The 22,502-nt window shown below is 42.6% G+C and overlaps 1 protein-coding gene across 2 annotated transcripts in view; it reads right to left on the minus strand.

Annotated features, from left to right (window-relative positions):
* Positions 1-22,502, minus strand: part of ttc27 (tetratricopeptide repeat domain 27) — a 250,402-nt gene that overhangs the window by 20,635 nt on the left and 207,265 nt on the right. For both annotated transcript variants that reach the window (XM_059985627.1, XM_059985628.1), the window contains one exon: positions 583-780. In XM_059985627.1, the coding sequence (XP_059841610.1) occupies positions 583-780 (198 nt within the window). The remainder of the gene's footprint in view (positions 1-582; positions 781-22,502) is intronic.

The raw sequence follows: 22,502 nt of genomic DNA on the forward strand, positions 1-22,502 counted from the left end.
CCCGGTACTGTAAAGTGTTGTGCTAACCACTACATTACCATGCCACCCTTAATCTTTCCCTATGTCCCATACAATAAGTTGCTACATATTTAAAAAGTAAAGAACATGATGTTTTTAATTAAGGTGTATTAGGCAGATGTGGAAGGACTAGTATAAAAGAATGCTAAGTAACTGTATGCATACACAGCCCAAAGAGCAAGTAAAGATAGCTAACGATGAAAAATATTATAAAACATGGGTGATTTACACCAGCCTAAATTACAGCCAGACATTTTATCCCAAAGGAACACATTGATAAGAGCAGCAATTGAATTCTGTAGAATGTAAGTTATTGACAAGCAAAGAACACCTGAAATAGCTGGGGGTTGCAGAACTCTGCTGCACCTTGCTGGAGCTGATTTATGTATAATACTAGCTGAAGCTAAGAGGGCACTCACTGCTTGCTGACTCTCCTACCTTGAGAGTGGTACTGTGGGTGGAAGGGCGAGTGGGGACGTGGGTAGAGGAAACTAAGCAACAAGAGTTGCACTTTCATAAGATGCTTAAGCTCTGGCTAAAATCCACGGCGCATTGGCGACCAACCTTTTCATTGTCTTCTGAGCTTCCTGTTTGCCCATCACCACAAAGCTTAGCATACAACCTCCAAATCTCAGCATCACTCGTTACTTTGGAAGTCAGCCTACCAAATAGCTCCCGCAGTTTCCCTGTCAAAAGTTTTGCAGAATTTCCTTTGTGATCAGTGATCCCTTCTTCCACAGCTCGCACCAGGATTTTCAGAACCTGGAATGAAAAATTACACTGAATTGAGCACATTATCCTTTTTAGTGAACTTAACAGTTGTGATACACACTTGGATGTGCCTTGTACTTGAAGATGACATCACGAAGTAGAGTCAGATAAATGCACTGGCCCTTGTAAAGAAATTTTAAACCCTCATTGTACTACAATTGTCCTGATCAACTTTAAAAGAAAAAAAACTGAGTGAGATTCTGCAACAACTGTGGTGGGAACACTACATTTGGATTCGGCATTCTGAAGCCAGAGAAAGAGGAGACAAATACAAGTGCATCATGCAGTTGAACAAGTTATATTTGTTCTCTAAAACTTTTCATGACAGTTTCTCCTCTTGTTGATAACAATTACACAGCCAGTCACTGTCCAATGCCGTAACCAAAAGGTCATTTTCCCCAGGCACGTGATATATTGGGAAGAAGAGGGAGAAGTACTGATAGATGACACAATCTGAAGGCACACTCCAACCGCATTAAACATTCCCTCTCACACTTCCAGCAGGAGGAATAGTGCAAAGAGTTTAAAGCAGCAGGAAAGCTGTGCAATTCTCTCTCTCTTGATTTAGGATGCTGAGGGGCAGATGTAGATCCTAACCTTTACCTTCATGGGCAGGACTGTGCAAGACTGCACATCACTGACTTTTGATGCTTCACCAGTGGAAGCCATTCTTTTTGTTCCATATATAGTTCCAACAGAGGCCAGGAGGGCATTGTATTCTTACTTACTCATTCTTGAGAGTATGGTGTATAGAGGGAAAGGGTCAAAATAAGCCACTATGCTCTTGCATTCTGTTCCAAAATCTATCTAGTTCTCTTCCTTATACAGTACTGTGCACAAGTCTTAGGCATCCTAGCTATATATATGTAGACTTTTCAATGATTTCTCCTTAACCGGCCCTATTATCTTTGTTATATGCCTCTCCCTTAATTTTAAGTTTACTCTAACTCCTGTGCTGTGACTTGGAGTGGTTATCTTATGAAAGGCCATGTAAGTGTTGTTGTGGTTGTTCCTTACCATATTCAGAAAGACTCTGTAATTAGCCCTTCCTAATCCCCGCACAATTTTACTGAAAAATAAAACATCAGCAACACTGGTCTAAAACTAGCCTTATCAGCTGCGACTGAATGCTGTGTGGGAAGTGACTCTGTTTCTGATTCCCGAGAGTGACTTACAAGCCAAAGACACCAGAGGTGGAAACTTACCAACTGCAGCGTCACTGAGCAATTAAAAGCTGCCCTGCCAATCCACTCAATATATCCATAGGCAGCACCACAGCAACTAACCTAGCTTAATTTAAAATCTCTTCTGCTCAGACACCATGCCAACTTGGAAACAAGCCATCGTTCCTTCATTGCTGCTGGATCAGTGTCCCGGAATTCTCTGCAGGAAAGCATCAGCCACACCTCATGGGTTGCAACCAGAAAAGCACACAAATCTAGGAACTTATACAGTGCCTGGGCCTTTTTAAGGTCTAATGATATTGATATGTCAAGATCAGTCAATATTTTCTTTGCAGAGAGTGGGATGATGGCTGCATTTCAGTTCTTTTGAGACAAATAATAACTCATTGTGTCTAACCAACTCAGTGAAACTATATGTGGGACATAAATCCAACAAGAAATAACTTGTCATTTTTAATGTGCAATAAAACCTGAAATTTGCTAAAAGTAGCCTACACTGCTGCTCTTGATCACTTCCTGGTGTGCTCTACAGGAAAAGACATATCAGACTGGACTGTGATACACACTAGACCTTTAATGTCTGGCTGAGTCCCACTGCTCAATGAAGAATGCCTAATTCAACAACAGATTGGAAGGGGCAACACTGTTGGAAGAATTCTATCCAAACTTGAATTACCCCTTAAAGAGTCAGCAGAGGAACAAATCTGAAAGATTTATTGGACCATAACCATATATCATAGTAGGGTAAAGCAGAGAAAGAAAATATGCCACTGCACTCACAAGATTCTCTAAGTCTCAGGATGAAAAATAAGTTTATCCAAATGACTACATAATACTTTGTGGGTGGCTTTTACTGTCCCCTGCAGAGTAATATTCACATATTTCTGGAACATTATGAATCAAGGTTAGTGAAACCACTTGCAAAAAGCACCTATTTAATTTTAATGGGTAATTCAAATACATATATTAATCTTATAATGAGTAGCTGATGCTAAAGCAGAGAGCAGCTAGGGCATTCACACACAAGAGAATGAGTAAAGATCCCTGACCCTTTTGTCTGCATAATTGTATGTGGTGCTGGGTGCTTACTACCTGCAACTTTTACACAAGATTTGCAACAGTTGCCAAAAAAAATTCTGTGATTTAGGCCACCATATATTGCCCAATCCTAACTGTGCTCAAAAAGATGAGGGTGAACCACTAGTCCTTTTATTGAAGGTACTGCCACAGTGCTGTTAGGGAGTAAATTCCAAAACTTAGATTAAATGATAACGAACCTCCAAGTCAGTATACCATGGAATTTGAAGGATAACCTGCCAGTGATGGTGCTCCCTATTTATCTATTGCCCCCTTCTTTTTTTGTTGGTAGATGTCACAGGTTTGAGAAGTGTTATCAGAATAGCCTTGTGAAGAGCTCCAGTGCATTTGTAGATGGCATATACAGACAGTAGTAATGGAGAGAATGGACGTATAGGGTAGCTGATGTGGTATCGATCGAGCAGGCTGCCTTATCCTGGAGATTCTTCAGTTATTGGTGCTGCACTCTTCTAGGGAACTGGAGAATATTCAATCTCACACCTGACTTGTGATTTACAGATTCCTGAAAGGCCTTGGGGTGTAAGGAGTTGAGTCACTTGCTGCAGGACACAAAACCTCTAACCTATTCTTGTAGTCAGAGTGTTTATGTGGCACAGGTCCAGCTAGTCAATGGTGCCTCTCAGGGTATTCATCATAGAGAACTCACGAATGTCAATGCCATTAAATATCAGGCACAGTGGTTAGACTCTTGTTGGATTGTCATTCCATGGGTTTTTTGCAGCGCGGATGAGTCTTAGCTCAATGCCATTGCCAGGGTGAAGTATTTCATTTGCTGAGGTGTTACAAATGTATTTAATCATTGTACAATCATCAACAAACACCCCAATTTTTGACCTTGTGATGCAACTAAGATCATTGATGAAACAACTTAAGATGGTTGGGCATTAGACACTGCCCTGAAGAGCTACAGCTGTGATGCCTGGAGCTGGCAGGATTGATTAACAACCAAAACCATCTTCCTTTGGTATGATACCAACCATCGAAAGGTGTTCACATTATTTATAGCCTGGGTATCAAAAGTTACCAGTTACAAATAAATTGTCATGGTCTGTTTTCCTGAATAGCATAAAGGAGGTGAACTATCGCACCCAACAATGAGCCCCATTTGTAGAACAAATAAATATTTTTGGGCAATAAAAGGCTTTATCCGTTTAACCTTGATAGACATTGTGAGTGATTAGATTTTCATTAGGACTAACTAACTGAATTTCCAGTCACTGGACTCAGTTCTTGTGGAGAGGAGCCAGTATAAACCAGACAGGCAACAACTGGACAAGACCGGGATCAACACACAAACAAGAGAAAATTTGCAGATGCTGTAAGTCCAAGCAACACATACAAAATGCTGGAGGAACTCAGCAGGCCAGGCAGCATCTATGGAAAAGAGCACGGTTGACGTTTCAGGCTGAGACCCTTCATCAGAACTGGGAGGAGAAAAAAAGGATGAGGAGTTAAAGAAGGTGGGGGAAGGGGAGGAAGAAACACTAAGCAGTAGGTGATAGGAGAAACGGTGAGATGGGGAAGAGTGAAGTAAAAAGCTGGGAAATCAATTGGTGAAAGAAATACAGGGCTAGAGAAGGGGGAATTTGAGAGGAAAGGACAACTATGGAAGAAAGAAACAAGAGAGGAGCACCCAGAGGGGGGTGTTGGGACAGGTAAGGAGATAAGGTGAGAGAGGGAAATGGGAATGGTGAGGGAGGGGGCATTACCGGAAGTTCAAGAAATCAATGTTCATGCCATCAGCTTGGAGTCTACCCAGATGGAATATAAGGTGTTGCTCCTCCACCAGGGAAAGGTTTATGCTAATACAACAGGCATGGAAATCCATGCTGAAAGACAGTGGGGAGCAATGCAGAGACTAAAACAAAAGTTAGAAAAGAGAAAAGTAAGAGTGGAGTACAGAAAAGTCAAATGTAAAGAGCAGAAAGATTACTAGATTTGAAAAGGACAACAAATATAGAGGCACTTTATATGAATGCTCGTAGTATTCAAAACAAGGTCTGCAAACTGGTGGCATAAAATAGAACAAAGGGATATGATTTAGTGGTCATTACTGAAATGTGGTTACAGGATGGAGATGACTGGGATTTAGATATCCAAGGATATCACATATTAACGGAGGATCAAACAGGAGGATGAGGGAAGTGGGGTAGCATTCTTAATTAAGGATGAGATTAGAGCAATAGAGATAAACAATATCCAAGGAGCAGAATGTTGAACTCATCTGGGTAGAGATCACGAATAGTGAAGGGGGAGAAAAATCACTGATGAGACTTGTCTATAGGCCTCCAAATTCTGGTCTCCTTACTTGAGAAAAGATCCTGGCTCTGGGGTGAAGCAGAGGAGGTTCAGCCAGTTGATTCTGGAGATCAGGGGTGTTAGTCTATGGGGAGAAAGTGAGTTGACTGGGACAACAACGCATTGGAATTCAGAAGAATGACAGGGAAATCTTCCTGTAGAAGTAGTAGAGGCCAGTTCAGTTGTGTCATTTAAGGTAAAATTGGATAGGTATATGGACAGGAAAGGAGTGGAGGGTTATGGGCTGAGTGCGGGTAGGTGGGACTAGGTGAGATTAAGGGTTCGGCACGGACTAGGAGGGCCAAGATGGCCTGTTTCCGTGCTGTGATTGTTATATGGTTATATGGTTATCTTACAAAAATATATAAAATTATGAAATAAGGAGACAAGTTTTTTTGACTGGCAGGTGGGACCAGAAACAGGGGTCATTGCCTCAAGATTCATATAACAGTATGGGCCCTCTGACCTACAATGTTGTGCTGACTTACATAAACCTATTCCATATCAATTTATCCCTTTCTTCCTACATGGCTCATAACGCTCATTTTTCTAACATCCATATGCCAATCGAAGAGTCTCTTAAATGTCCCTTTTATATCAACCTCTACCACCACCCCAGCAGTGCATTCCAGACATCTACCAGAAACCTACCTCTGACATCGCCCTTAGACTTTCCTCCACTTACCTTAAACAGAAGTACTCTGGAGTTGGCCATTGCTACCTTGGGAAAATAGCACTGACTGTCCACCCTATCCACGCCTCTCATATTCTTACATACCACTATCAAGTCACCTTTCACCCTCCTCCCCTCTAGAGATAAAAAACCTGGATTGCTCAACTTTCTCAGATAAAACATGCTCTGTAATCTCAGCAGCACCTTGGTAAATCTGCTCTGTGGCTTCTCTCGGGTTTTCACATCCTTCCTGACCAGCACCGAACACTATTTTCTAAGTGTTGTCTAAAACTTGGGAGTAGAATTAGGACATATAATTAGTCATGAATCTACATAATTCTTTGCACAGGGAAGCATTAGAAGCTATCTCATTAACTATATTGAAGACAAAGCTAGATAGATTTTTACACAGCAGGGTAATTAAAGGTCACCAGAAAGATCAGGTAAGTGCAGCAGAGTCCTCTGCTAGATCAGCCATGACCCTACTGAAAGGTGGAGCAGGCCTGACAGGCTAAATGGCCGATTCTGTTCCTATGTCTTATGTTCTCATGTAACACACAGTAAGTGCTGGGGGAATTCAGCAGGTCATTGGTGGGGGTTGGCTCAGCCCAAAATGTCAATCCTCTATACCTTTCCATTGATGCTGTCTGATCTGCTGATCATACTAAGCAGTATGTGTGTCACAAATCTAACACCATGCACCAGCCAGATATCACCACCCCTATTGTAAAGTATGGTGAAGGTAGCATCATGCTATGGAGATGCTTTTCGGCAGCAGGGACTGGAAATTTGGTCAGGATTGATAGGAAGATGATTGCTGCTAAATATAGAGAGATCCTGGATAAAAACCTGCTAGCCTCCTGCACAAAGCTTAAATTGGTGAGGAAGTTTGTATTTCAGCAGGGCAACGACTCAAAGCATACTGCCAGAGCAACCATGGAGTGACTTCAGATGAAGAAAATTGATGTCTTTGAGTGGACCAGTCAGAGTCCTGATCTTAATCTAACCAAACATCTCTGGCAAGATCTCAAGATTGCTGTCCACTGCAGCTCCCCAAGTGACACAGCTTAAGCAATTTTGCAAGGAGGAATGAGCAAATCTTGCTCGATCACATTATGCAAAGCTAATAAGAGACTTACCCAAAAAGAATATTGGCTGTAATAGCTGAGAGAGGTGATTCAACTAAGTACCAAGTAAAGAGGGATGAATACTTTTGAACTGCTTACACTTCAGTTTTTAAGTTTTTAGTTTATCATGCTTTACAATTTGTTGGACTCAAACAAGTTTTTTGGACTCGTCTGTTAAAAAAGGAGCATGTGATTCACAAATAAAAATTCTCAGTTAAATTGATCAAAATACCCATTAACATGAACAAAGGGCTGGGGACTGAATACTTTTACAAGGTACTGTATATCCCACTCAAATCATCTCCCTGTCTGCCAATCCACTAGCAAACCCTTCCATTTCCTTGGCTGGAGCAGTTTCTTATACACTCCAAATTTTACCGAAAACATTACTGCCTTTGATTTGAGCATTGATCTTGAATATGAAAGTTTCTCAAAGGTTTTCTGATAAATATAATGAGTTCTTCAAAGTGTCATAAGAGACGGGGCATTAACCATTATGACCACTCTATGCAGGACACAGGGGATATATGAAATGGCAAAGAACAGTAGTAATTGTGCTGTATGAATCAATAATCTTGCCATGTTCACAAGGGGGAGAAATACTCTATGACCTTTCCCCCATCTTTAAATACATGTTATATAACTGCCTTCTGGTTTCCTTCAGTTGTCTGAGTGAAGTGCAGATGTTACTTAACTAAATGCATTGTTCTACCTCACGTACAATATCCCTTTGTTATTATATTAAGTTACTTAATAACTCACTTAATTACTGTCATATTAATCCACACTGCAGTTCGTTCTGGCCAACTACCCAGGTTTGTGGATTATGCATTAAAAGAGGTCATTCATTGAGCTGATGGGCCATCAATCGGTGCAATAAAACATTTCACCATTGCTTAATTTGTATAGTCGAGTCACTTTTTACAATGGAATTGCTCTGAAACGCCAAAAGGATTTCTTCCATTTTTGTTTAACATTTAGTGGTGGCACAGCTGCTTAATACCCACTGTCTCAATACTTATGTGAAAAATAGGAATAGAATGAAATAGCTAAATGTGTCCAGTGTGGCTGAAACCTTGCTCACATAAGGATGCACACCTCGTTAAGGGGGAGAAAGAAAGGAAATATTCCCAACTCCTTCCTTGTGGGAATACATCCCTTCCACCCATCAAACTCCTGGTGCTTGCTGACCCACATTTGCTCCTTGTTGAGCAATGTTGTAGTTTTAAGATTTTCATCCTCATTTTCAAAAATCTCTACTGCCTCACACCTCTATGTCTGTGACCCTCTCTCCACCCTACTTTCAGCTTCGTAGTCATCTCCATGACTTGAGTGAAACCTGTGCATTGGTTGTAAGGTCCAGAATTCGCTCTGTCGATTTCCCCAACTGACTCCCTCTATTTCCATAAACCATACCTCTTTGGCCAAACATTTGATCATCAGTCCAAATGTTAGCCCCTCATCAAATCAATCAAATCAAAGTTTAACTATTATTGAAACCCTACATAGATACAGCGTTCCTCTGGAGCCAACGTGCAAAACATTCAAAAATATCAAGCAAAGTATATTCACTCAAAAAAAACCACATATAGTCCAAGACCCTGAGTGGCAATGTCCAGCAATCAATGGTACAGTCTCCTGACAGTGTACAGACACACACATTCCTGTCACTCCACCGCTCAAACACGGGAGGGCAGTACTGACGGGAGAGGCAAGGACCCTGCCGAGCGCAGAGACCATGCTGTAGTGCCACTGCATTTTTCACCTGGTCTGCAGCAGCAGGCAAGCCTGAGGCATTGATGCTGAGTCCTCACTACAACTGAGACTGCACACCTCCCAAGTCACCTGTCCCTCTACCAGATCAAAGCAACAGGCTTGCGGCAACTTAAATTATCACTGTCCAACTGAGTCTTGCGATCACAAGTCAAATGGCTGAGACAGTCTCTCACGGATATACTGCACTAACTTCCATGCTTCTGAATAGCAAGCAGCAACATGGTCTGCAGCCAGGTCAGCTCCTCCACACCCAAACCGGCTCCTCCAACATCCTGCCAGCCTCCTATGATATCCCGAATAGCTCCTTCTCTTTCTCTAAATTGCTGGCTGGTTCCTCCTTCTCCCACCCACTGGACAGTTTCTCATTCTCTGACCCGCCAGCCGGCTTCTCCTTCTCTGACCCATCGGCCAGCTGCTACAACACCCCAATCAGCTACTCCAAGCAACAACTAGCTCACTGATGTAGTAGACCTGCTGTGCACATAATTCTTGGGAGTCCAGTATAGCCTTACGATAATAAAAAATACATTTAACAAAGAGAACACCTTTAGTTGGCCCCTGAGAGGCCACTGCAACTGAATGCACCACCTTCTTGTGCAGAACACCCTAAAGGTTAATTTGCAGGTAGAGTCGGTGGTGAGGAAGGCAAATGCCATATTAACATTCATTTCAAGAGGTCTAGTGTACAAGAGCAGGAATGTGATGATGAGGCTTTATAAGGCACTGGTGAGGCCTGACCTTGAGTACTGTGAACAGTTTTGGGCTCCTCATCTAAGAAAAGGTGTGCTGGCATTAGAGATGGTCCAAAGGAGGTTCACGGGGGAATGAAAGGGGTATCGTATGAGGAATTTTTGATGGCTCTGGGTCTGCACTCGCTGAATTTAGAAGGATGAGGGGATCTCATTGAAACTATTCAAATGTTGAAAGGCCTTGACAGAGAAGACGTGGAAAAGATGTTTCCCATGGTTGGGGGGGGGGGGGGGGGGCGTCGAGATCAAGAGGGCACAGCCTCAGGATAAAGGGGCATCCATTTAAAACAGAGATGTGAAGAAATTTCTTTAGCCAGAAGGTGGTGAATTTGTGGAACCTGTTACCACAGGCAGCTGTGGAGGCCAGGTTGTTGGGTGTATTTCAGGCAGAGAGTGATAGAGTGATTGGACACAGCATCCAAGATGGCAGCGCGACGCAGCTTGCAGCGGTCAGTCCGGAACTGATTATCCATTATTTGTGAAGTGGGGTGCCGTGCGCAATCATAATCGATTGAAAACTGACGTAGAAGCACGGAGAAACATCGGGAAATTCCAGGAAGACCTTCTTCGTTGCTGCTGCTGCTGTGAGGACCGGGTCTCTGCTGGGAAGAACAGGCCCCCAGTCCTCTGGGTCGCGTTGCCGATGGCCATTGGTGGGGCCGTCTTAATGCACTCGGCAAAGGATGGTGCTCGGAGAAGCTGTGCCGGAGGGGATAGTCGTCGGCTCGGAGGTTCGACGGACTCAGGTCACTTTCGGTGTGTGCTGCGTCTGCGAGGCTGGTTTCGACAAAGCTTCCATTGTGTGCTGCGTCTGCGAGGCTGAGTCGGGCGGCGCCTTGGAAGTCCATAGTGGGGGTACTCCCTTCTGCCGCTGGCGTGGGATGGCGAATCTGTTGGGACCCTGGGGACTTGTGGAAACTGCGGTGATTTCTTTTGAACTCACAGTCCTTTAACATCTTGGACTATTTTTACTGTGCCCATAGTCTTTTTTTTTTTATCAATTATGCTATTGTTTGCAATGTTGTAACTATATGTTGTAATTATGTGGTTTTGTGCAGGTCTTGTAGCTTTAGTTTTTGGTCTTGTTTTTGTCTAGTGGATTTGGAGCTCCTTTCCGGGGAATGCGCTAGATGGTAGCACGATATTAATACACAGCAGCCTCTCCGGACTCTGGATTGGGGATTGCCAAACATTATGTGGATTTTCTAGTGTAGTCTGTTTTGTCATATGCTTTTGTGATACCATTCTGGGGGAACGCTGTCTCATTTATTAACTGCATTGCATCTGTGGTTTCTAAATAACAATAAACTGAATCTGAATCAAGGTTACAGGGAGAAGGCCGGGGAGTGGGGCTGAGGACTGGAAAAAGGGATCAGCCACGACTGAATGGTGGAACGGACTCAACAGGCCAAATGGGCTAATTCTGCTGCTCTGTCTTTTGATCTTATGGTCTTCTTACCGGAGATCTTCATGTGGCTCAGTATCAATCTTTGTTTGAAAATTCTCATACTAAATGATTTAAGAGAGTTTTACCATGGCTAAAATGCAATTTCAATTAAAGTTGTTGAGACCTCAGTTTTAAACCTGGAGCAAAAACACCACACAAAAATTAAATTATTGAATGAAAGAACGGGATGCGTGGGAAGGAATGGTAAAAATTCACATTAACCATGATCCTGTATGAGGACTAGTCAAATCAACGTGGGACATATTGCAGAGATCAACCAGCTTCTGCAGTTACAGCAATAAAATGTGTTATAAGGGCATGAATGAATAACTTTCGGAAAAATCTTCCATACAATGTGATGTCTGGCAGGCAAATCTTAATTAAAATGTATTTATAAAATCAGTCTTTGCAATGAAAGGGTCTCCTGAAATATGCCAAAAATTTCAACCATGAAGATATAACCTCAGTTCCTGATATTTTAGAGCTAAATTACAGACTACGGAGCAACTGACTGATTACTCCTGCTTGCTCCAATTTAAGTAGCCAAATTTTTCAAATAAATAAACCTCAGAACAATGATTCAAGTTTTTATTCAAGTTTTTGAATAGACCTGATAGCAACATTGTGGAGAATTTTAAGTCATACTTGTATTCATGACCAAAATTGATAGGTTCTTGATTGGTAAAGGGGTTAAAGGTTACAGGGAGAAGGGAGAACAATGGTTTGAGAAAAATCAGCTACGACTGAATGATGGAACAGACTCGATGGAATGAATGGCCCTATTCTGCTCCTACATCTTAAGGTCTTAATCTCCAAAAAATGGTTTGGATGGAGTCAAGTTGATTGTTAAAATGTTAAATGTCTCAAATTTAATTCCAATCCTTCCCCTCTACTGGGTTTACCAAATGCAGGACAATCAATGAACATCCAAACTACTTCATAAAGCCAGTTAAAGTTTTGACAATGGTCTGCCAGGATTCCAAGGACTAGACTGCCAGAAGGTAAGGAAAGAAATGAACAGCTTCAAAGAGAATATAATGCCTTTACAGAAGGAGAAAGAGATGTTTCTCTCTGTAATTTCAAGATCTGTATATTGTAAATATTTGGCATACAGAATTAGCTCTTCTTCCACTACAAGATTATGAAACAGACACTCAACGGAAAACTCATCTGACAGACCCCTTATATGAGTCTGAAGCCCATTCTAGAATATTTCCTGGCCAATTGACAATTGGGGTTTTCAAACAGCTGGGATTTCCCAATATGGAAATTCCCAAGGACAGAAGTTGCTGATCACAGATTTAAACCCCCGCAGCATATAACAAAAGCATCCATCTGAAATTTCTCTTCCAAGTTGTGGATACTTTGTGGTTTTGGCCTCTCCCATGATGCTACAACCAAGGAAGGTCCAGCTAATGGTTGGGCCAAGTCTGATGGACCAGCTACGTGACCCTTGCTTACTCTTCTGTCCTCAATTGCAAGCAATAACCTAGCAAGACACTATTTGTTGATAAAATATTAGTCCACATCTATGACACCCCAGACACTATGCTCACACAATCAGGAAGAAATTCCATGCTAAAAGAACCAGGTGCTTCCTTCATAGGAAATGAAGGCCAGGCCCCACCTTGTACTATCTGTGTTAACAGTATCATTGTCAGGAGGTAATTTCCTGCAGGCCTGCATCCTAGCCAATTGAATGATACAGAACATGACAGTCCAACAAGAAAGCTTACACAAACTTAAAACAGAAAGATCTTCCTTAAAAGTACATAAAATTCAGAAGCACTTATGAAAATTCTCGGAATTCAAATTTTAAATAAAGTTGCCGGAAGTTTACATTTTGATTGAAAAATTACTATTAACTGCTACAACACTTAAAGAAATGGAACATTTCAGTCTAATGTCTGATTTAGCAGTGAGATTAACTACAGAGAGTATAAATTTGCTGTATGAGTTGGTTGGGAAGGGTATTATTCTTACAGTTAGCTTGCATCATAACCTGTTGCAAACGAGGAATCCTGAACAATATTTTTTTATCTACATTTAATGGGGAATTTAAAATCAGCCCCTTTCAATTACATCTCAATGTCTACACTCTCTGGCTGATACAAGTGATTGCCTGCTTTCAACTGTGGATCCATTGTTAACACTTACACCTCTGACTCAGAACGCCATGCGTTTAAATTTCATAAGATTCATAAGATGCAGGAGCAGAATTACGCTATTTGGCCTATCAAGTCTGCTCTGCCATTTTATCATGGCTGATCCATATACTCTCTTTTACCAATTTTCCATTCCAGAGACTTAAGCACAAATTTCATGGTTCTGAAGGAGTACCAGCTGTCAGGTGAACATTAAAAATGGCACAGGCACTATTCTGAAGAAAAATTCCTAACTACAGGTGTCCCCCGTCTTTCGAACGTTTGCTTTACGTCAACTCACTGTTATGAAAAAAGGCAGCGCGCGCGCCAAGCAGCCAAGTTCCTCCCCCGAAACTTCATTCTAGCCGGCATTGCTTAAACACGTGCCTGTGAGCATCTGTGCTTTATGTCGACTTATTTTGTGCATCCGTTAGCAAGATGAGTTCTAAGGTATCGGAAAAGCCTAAAAGAGCATATAAAGGTGTTATACTTAGCATAAAACTAGACATAATTAAGTGTTTCGATCATGGTGAACAAAGTAAGGACAAAGTGAGTTTGGCTAAGGGTTTGTGGAAGTTGACGAAGATGATGTTGAAGAGGTTTTGGCATCCCATGACCAAGAACTGAGAGGTGAAGAGCTGATGAAGAGGAAAGGGTAACAATTGAAACTGAACGCAGTAGTGAACAGTCCGAAAGTGAAGTCGCCCAGGAACTGAATGGGAAGCAAGTGCATGAGATTTTCACTGTGATTGACAACGCTGCAATGATTATGGAAAAATATGACTTTAATTTTGAAAGGGTGCGAAGGTTTAGGGCATATTTGCAGGATGGTTTGAGTGCTTACAAAGAACTGTATGATAGAAAAATGCCCAAGGCTAAGCAGTCAAGCATACTGTCGTTTTTCAAGCCTTCCACATCAGCCACAGCAGACGAGGAAACTCGATCTTCGACATCGAGGCAGGCAGACATAGAAGAAGGTGACCTGCCTGCCTTGATGGGAACAGACAACGATGAGATGATACCCCAGTCTCCTCTATCTACCACCACCCCAACCTCCGACGACTCAGCCTAACACACCATCATCAGTGTGCTGTCTTCCTGATTCCGGTAAGTGAAACTACACTGGGTGTACATTATTTCTACTTTATATAGGCTGTGTATTTTTATATGTTACTTGGTAGCTTCATAGCTTAAAGGTTACTGGAAAGAATGCTTCTGCCCAGAGTGCTTGCGTCGTGTGTTGCTGCCGAGAGCGCTTGCGTGAGATTTTCGCTGCAGTGGACAGTGCTGCAATAATTGTAGAAAAGCATTTCCACATTATATAGGCTAGATATTTATCAGATCATTCCTGCTTTTACTATATGTTACTGTTATTTTAGATTTTATGTGTTATTTGGCAGGTTCGTTTTTGGTTCTGCGAACACTCACAAATTTTTCCCATATAAATAAATGGTAATTGCTTCTTCACTTTACGACATTCCAGTTTACGAACCATTTCATAGGAACGCTCTACCTTCGAATAGCGGGAGAAACCTGTAATAGTTATCCCTCACCCAACACCATTGAAACAATGCATTATTCGACCATTCACATTATTTTTTTTTGGTCAAAAATTGACGGAAGTCTGGTGAGTTCTTTCTCACCCAGCTTGGAATATCAGACAGTGAAGTGTTGCCCAGGCTCGGGACTGCAACTATCCTGCTGGCAGCCCATGTTCCACCCAGGTGGATTTGAATACTGCACTGAATGAACTATGCTCCATGGTCAATTGCCTTGAAACGAGATACCCTGAGGCCATTTTCATCATTGCCAGGGACTTCAACCAGGCCAATTTCAAGACTGTGTTTACAAAATACTACCAGCATGTCTTCTATGCAAACACCCTTGACTACTGCTGCACATCCATTGATGACCCCTAACGAGCCATGTCCCAACTGAACTTTGGTAAAATCAAATCATTAAGCTGTTCTCCTTCTCCCTACGTGCAAACATAAGCTGAAACAAAAAGATCTGGAACAGGAAGAGGTACAGTGCTGTCCTGAGGAAACAGATGAGCTTCTACATGAACACTTTAAGTAGGTAGGCTGATCCATGTTCAAAGACACTGCAGCCAGCCTAAGTGAGTATGACAACATTGGTAAGGACTTCATCAGAAAGTGTGTGGAGGACCGTGTATCAAAGAGGACAATACAGGTATTCCCAAACCAGAAATCATGATGAACCGTGGGATCCACTCTCTATTAGTCTAGGACTGTGGTATTCAAATCAGGTGACCCTGACCTTTACAAGAAACTGATATACAACCTCCAGAAAACTGTCAGGGATGCCAAGAGACAATATCAATCAGTTCAAAGTAGAGACCCAGACTAGCTGCCAGTTTACAGTACTACGGAAAAGTCTTAGAAAATACATATAGCTAGGGTGCCTAAGATCTTTGCACAGCACTGTATTTGTTAACGTGAAGCGGAGAGCATATTTATAAATCTTGCAGGAGCAAAGGATACTGGGAATGGTGAGGGTGTGGCACAAATGGCAGAGAAGGAGTGCTAGGAGTGGGGCCTGGCACGGGTGCACACACACCCAAATCTGAGGCACCAAGCAATGTAACTTTATTCCAGGTAACTGGCTTATTGATCGTTACAGAATGTCTTTCTGGTGCTTCCCGTTCCCTACCCTCTCCCTCTCCCTTTTCCCCAACCATGATTCTCCTCTCCCTGCCTCCTTTCCATTCTCAGTCCACAATAGAGACTCGTATCAGAATCAGGCTTATCATCTCTCATGTGTCATGAAATTTGTTTTTTTTTTGTGGCAGCAGTAAAGTGCAACACACAAGATTACTACTTTACTGTAAAGAGCTTCAAAACAAAGTCATACAGCATCGTCCCCAACAGTGATTCCCTTCCCAATCAGCATCTGCAGAAACAAGATGGCGCCAGTGAGCAAAGCCGACACCTTGCAGAGCATTCACAAACCTACCACATACTCTTCGTCTTCTAAGTACATTTCTTCTTCTGAACTGCCATCAATTCCAGCCTTCAATTCCCATTTAAAGGATGTAGTTTTGAGCCAACCAAATGATCTGGTGCTTTTGTGATCTCCTGGGGCATTCAGCAAGGATGAGAATGGAAAGGGCATGGACGGCCATGGCTGGGGGTGGCTACCTCAATTTCTGATGGTGGAACACAAACTTGAGGTCAGCTCCATTACTCTGCACTGACTGAAGCATCAAGGAAGATTAAAGTTGTCAAGAATGAGAGTGGAAAACAAACACATGTTCAGCGCCATCTGCTGCATTCGACTGGCCTCTGCTGCTGGTAGATGGAGAAGACTTGGGTTCTACGCCGCAAGATTCAGAAGCAGTAAACAGGCTCTTGGCCAGGCTTCGTTCACCTCAGCGCCCTAGTGGCTATGCGTCCACTTTTGGGAACCCAATGGTTAATATTGTCTGTTATTTGTTACTTTTTATTGTTTGGATGACTTCTGTTTTTTCCTACACACTGCATGTTTGATGGTCTCTGTATGTGGGTTTTTCCTCAGTTTCTACTGTGTTTCTTGGTTTTGTGGCTGCTTGCGAGAAGATGAATTTCAAGGGTGTATGTTGTATATATCCTTTGATAATAAATGTACTTTGAACTTAGCATATTCTATTTATGTTTTGAACAGAAGGAGATAGAATGCCACCACCCACTCCAACAGCCTGCACCTGAACCCACAGACATGGCTGTGGAGGTAGTCAGTATTCTGGAGAGTGAACACGCAGAGCATCTGGCCCAGACGATGTTCCTAGATCCTGAGCACATCATCTCAAGGCGTATTTGCAGATATTTTTTAACCTTTCTTTGCTTCATTCTGAGCTTCCCTGCTTTAAGAAGACCACTATCATCCCAGTACCTAACAAAACAAGGGAATGTACCTTAATGACTACTGCCCGTTGGCTATGACATCTAGCCCTATGAAGTGCTTTGCAAGGACGGTTATGGCATACATTAACTCCTGCCCTCCAGGCCACTGCCAAAACAGTTCTACAGCAGGCATCATCTCCCTGGCCCTACACTTATTTCTGGAGCATCTGGATAGTAAAAGACACCTACATTAGACTACTCTTTATTGACTATAGCTCTGCCTTCAAAACTGTAATTCCAAGCAAACTCATCTCCATTCTCCTAGATCTGGGACTCAAGACCTCCCTTTGCAAAAGGAAAGCAACTTCCTTTTGGCCGACAGGCTACAATCAGTAAGCACAAGCAGCAACAACACTTCGGTCACAATTATTCTTAATGCCTGCGCAAGTCTAGTCCAACCACACCCAGCCCCCTGCTCTATTTTTTGCACATTCAAAATTGCATTGGTAGATTTTGCTCTCACTCTGTTTACAAGTTTGCCTCCATAGTGGGTGTCTTTCACATATTGATGAATCAGGGGACAAGAGGAGGATAATGAGCCTAGTAACATAGCAACATGACAACAACTTTTTGCTCAATGTTAGCCAAACAAAAGAGCTGGTCATTGACTTCAGGAAGAGGACAGCACATCCTGTTTACATTCACAGTGCTGAGGTCAAGAGAGTTAAGAGCTTCAAATTCCTAGAAGTGAACATCATCAATAGGCTGTTTTGGTCCAACCACACTGACACCACGGCCAGGAAAACTTACCAGTGATTCTACTTCTTCAGGAGGCTAATAAGATTTTGCACATCCCCTCCAAACCTCACTGACTTTTATCGATGCAAAATGGCTTGGTGTGGCAACTGCTCTGCAAATGACTACTTGAAACTGCAGAATTGGGGGCACAGCTCAGTATATCACCGGAAACAGCCTCTACTCTATAGACTCCGTCCACTCACTGTCCCAGCAGAATCAAAGACCCCACCCACTCTTGACAATCTCTCTTCTTCCCTCTCCCATTGGCAGAAGATGAAACAATAATAAACCAATTTACCAATTTTTACTACAGAACAACATTGACTGTACTTCTAAGTCCTTTACAGACTGTAAAATGCTTTGGTCTGATCTGAGATTGTGAAAGGAACAGCACAAATGCAAGAAATTCCTTGCAAGCAGATATTTCACTATGGGGACTTCATGAAAAAACATATGCAGTACAGTTCAAAGAAACTGGTACAATGTTAAAAATATAGAAAGAAAACCTCATTTTGACACACCATTCTCTGCAGCAGCAAGAATGTATGATTTCCATTTCCCACATCAGTCAACTTTGGATTCTAAGAGGAATTTCCAATTTAATGTCAATTAGTCTCATTATTAGCAATTTTACGCTGTTAACTAATACCCATTAGGAATGGAGCCAAGGCTGCCCAAACTAATTACCCCAAAAGAAAGGAAACTAATCCATCATTCTGGTCTATTCTCCAGATTCCAGGTTGCCAAACTTAAACGACAGCATGCCATTACAGTCCCCAAGTTGTATTCCCACTTCATATTACTTAATCCACTTTTCTGGCATATTGAAATACCCTTACAAGATAATTGCAACTTATCAACTTTCTTGTTCACAGGCTAGTCACAGACCAGTCACAGACTGTCAGCAAAAAAATAGAAATGTGAATAGGCAATTAGCGCAGAGCACCCCTGTGGCCATTCCCTTCAAAAATAGGTATATCGTTTTGGATACTTTTATTGGGGGGGGGGGGTGATCTCCCAGGGGAACGCCATGGAGACCAGGTTACTGGCACTGAGCATGGGTCTCTGGTGAAGAAGATAAAAAGGGAGAAGAGGGGAGCTGTAGTGATAGTGGACTCTCTCAATAGTCAGAGGAACAGATTGGAGATTCTGTGGATGTGAACGGGATGGTATGTTGCCACCCAGGGTCAGGGTCAGGGTCATCTTGGATTGCATCCACAACATCTTAGAGAGGGAGGGAGAACAGCCAGATATCTTGGTACATATTCGTACCAATGACATAGGAAGGAAAAGAGGTCCTGAAGAGAGAATTTAGAGAGCTAGGCTGTAAACTGAAAAGTAGGATCTCCAAGTTAATAATTTCTGGATTGCTACCTGTGCCATGAGTAGAAACAGGATGATTTGGCAAATAAAACTGTGGCTGAGAAGCTGGCGCAGGGGGCAGAGGTTCAGGTTCTTGGATCATTGGGATCTCTTCTGGGGGAGTATGACCTGTACAAAAGGGACAGGTTGCACCTGAACCCAAGGGGGACTAATAGGCAGGTTTGTTAGAGCTGTTGGGGAGGATTTAAACTAATTTGGCAGGGAGTGGGAACCAGAATGAAGGGGCTCAGGATAGGACAAATGGCAAAGACAGCGTGCAGTCAGACTGTCAGGAAGGACAAGCAGATGATAGAACAAAACTGCAAGCCAGCAGGGTGAGTATCAGAGCATTAGGGATGCAGAATCAAAAAGGGTAGCAAATACAGTACTTAGAAGTGCTATATCTCAATGCACAGAGTATGAGAAATAAGGTGGATGATCTTGTTGCACTATTACAGATGTCAGGTATGATGTTGTGGCCATCACTGAATCATGGTTGAAGGATGATTACAGTTGGGAGCTGAATGTCCAAGATTATACATTGTATTGGAGGGATAGGAAGGTAGGCAGAGGGGTGGCGTGGCTCTGCTGGTAAACAATAACATTAAATCAATAAAATATGTGACGTAGGATCGGAAGAAGTTGAATCCTTGTGGGTTGAGTTAAGAAAATGCAAGGCAAAAAGCACCCTGATGTCAGTTAAATATAGGCCTCCCTACAGTAGGTGGGATGTGGAGCACAGATTACAACAAGAAATAGAAAAGGTGTGTCGGAAGGGCAATGTTATGATAATCATGGGAGATTTGAGGTTGATTGGGAAAGTCAGGTTGGTAATGGAGTGAGTTTGTTGAATGCCTTCGAGATGGCTTTTTACAGCCGTTTGTCATTGAGCCTACAAGGGGATCAGATATACCAGATTTGGTGTTATGTAATGAACTGGAGGAGATTAGGGAGCTCAAGGTAAAAGAACCCTTAGGGGACAGTGTTCACAATATGATTGAGCTCAACTTGAAATCTGATAGGGAGAAGGTAAAGTCTGATGTAGCAGTATTTCATTGGAGTAAAGGAAATTACAGTGGTACAAGAGAGAAGTTGGCTAAAGTGAATTGGAAGGATCTGCTGGCAGGGATGTCAGCAGAGCAGCAATGAATTGAATTGACTTGCACATCTGGAAATGAAGGATGCTTATGTAAAGATGCTGTTCTTGGGCCACAGTTCAGCATTCAACACCATAATTCCACCTAGGCTCAACAAGAAGCTCAGAGACCTGGGCCTTCACCCTGCCTTCTGCAGTTGGATCCTGAATTTCCTGTAAGATCGCCAGCCGGTGGTAACGGGGGGGGGGGGGGGTCAGTCATCTCCACCCCTTTGACTCTCAATACAGGAGTCCCTCATGGCTGCGTACCGAGATCCCTCCTTTACTCCCTGTATACCCATGACTGTGTCACAACCCACAGCTCTAATCTGCTAATTTAATTTGTCAATGACACTACATTGATTGGCCTAATCGCCAACAATAACGAGGTGGCTGACAGGGAAGAAGTCACCTTTCTTTTACAGGAGGAATGGAGACTGGCTAACCCCTATTGACATGAATGGATCTGGGGTTGAGAGGGTAAACAGCTCGGCATCCACATCACCAAGGACCTCAAGTGGTCTGTACGCACCTGCTGTGTGGTGAAAGAGGCACAACAGCGCCTCTTTCACCTCAGACGGTTGAGGAAGTTTGGAATGGGCCCCCAAATCCTAAGAACTTTCTACAGGGGCATAATTGAGAGCATCCTGACTGGCTGCATCACTGCCTGGTATGGGAACTGTAGCTCTCCTAATTGCAGGATTCTGCAGAGAGTGGTGAGGACAGCCCAGTGCATCTGTAGTTGTTAACTTTCCATGATTCAGGACATTTACAAAAACAGGTGTGAGAAAAGGGCCCGAAGGATAATTGGGGACCTCAGTCATCCCGACCGCAAACTGTTCCAGCTGCTACCATCGGGGAAATGGTACCGCAGCATGAGACTAGACCGACCACTTCTTCCATCAGGCCATCAGGTTGATTAACTCACACTGATCTGAGAGTATTTTTATGTTACACTGACTGTTCTATCCATCATAAATTATTATAAATTACTATGATTGCACATTGCACATTTAGATGGACACGTAATGTAAAGATTTTTACTCCTCATGTATGTGAAGGATGTAAGAAATAAAGTTAATTCAATTCAAATTGGCATGAAGATAGAAGATTGGGAAGCTTTTAAAAACCTTTAGAGAGCAAGTGAAAGAATCATTAGAAGGGAAAAAATGAAATATGAAAGCAAGCTAGCAAACAATATCAAAGTGGACAGGAAAAGCTTTTTCAAGTATGTGAAAACACAGAAGAGAGATGAGAGTGGATATAGGACCGCTAGAAAATGAGTAAAAATAATAGGGGACAAGTAGATGGCAGATGAACCAAATGAGTATTTGCATCAGTCTTCACTGTGAAAGACACTAGCAGTATGCCAGATGTTGTAGTGTGTGAAGGAACAGAAGTGAATGCAGTTACTATTACAGGGAGGAAGTGCTAAAAAAGCTGAAAGACCTAAGGGTACATAAGTCACCCAGACCAGATGAACTGCACCCTAGGGTTCTGAAAGAGGTAGCAGTAGAGATTGTGGAGGCATTAGCAATGATCTTTCAAAAATCAATGAATTCTGGCATGGTGCCAGAGGACTGGAAAATTGCAGATGTCACTCCACTCTTTAAGAAAGGAGGAAGAGAGTAGAAAGTAAAGTATAGACCGGTTAGCCTGACCTCAGTGGTTAGGAAGGTGTTGGAGTCAATTGTTGAGGGTGAGGTGATGGAGTACTTGGTGACACAGGACAAGATAGAACAAAGTCAGCATGGTTTCCTTCAAGGAAAATCTTGCCTGACGAACCTGTTGGAATTATTTGAGAAGATTACAAATAGGAGATGCAGTGGATGTTGTATATTTGGACTTTCAGAAGCCCTTTGACAAGGTGCCACACATGAGGCTGCAACCAAGTTAAGAACCCATGGTATTACAGGAAAGTTTCTGACATGGTTAGAGCATTGGCTGATTGGCAGGAGGCAGCGAGTGGGAATAAAAGGATCCTTGTCTGGTTGGCTGCCAGTGACTAGTGGTGTTCTGCTGGGGTCAGTGTTGGGACCGCTTCTTTTTATGCTGTGTGTCAATGTTTAGGTGATGGAAT

This window comes from Hypanus sabinus, chromosome 12 (assembly GCF_030144855.1).
Source record: "Hypanus sabinus isolate sHypSab1 chromosome 12, sHypSab1.hap1, whole genome shotgun sequence".
NCBI lineage: Eukaryota > Metazoa > Chordata > Chondrichthyes > Myliobatiformes > Dasyatidae > Hypanus > Hypanus sabinus.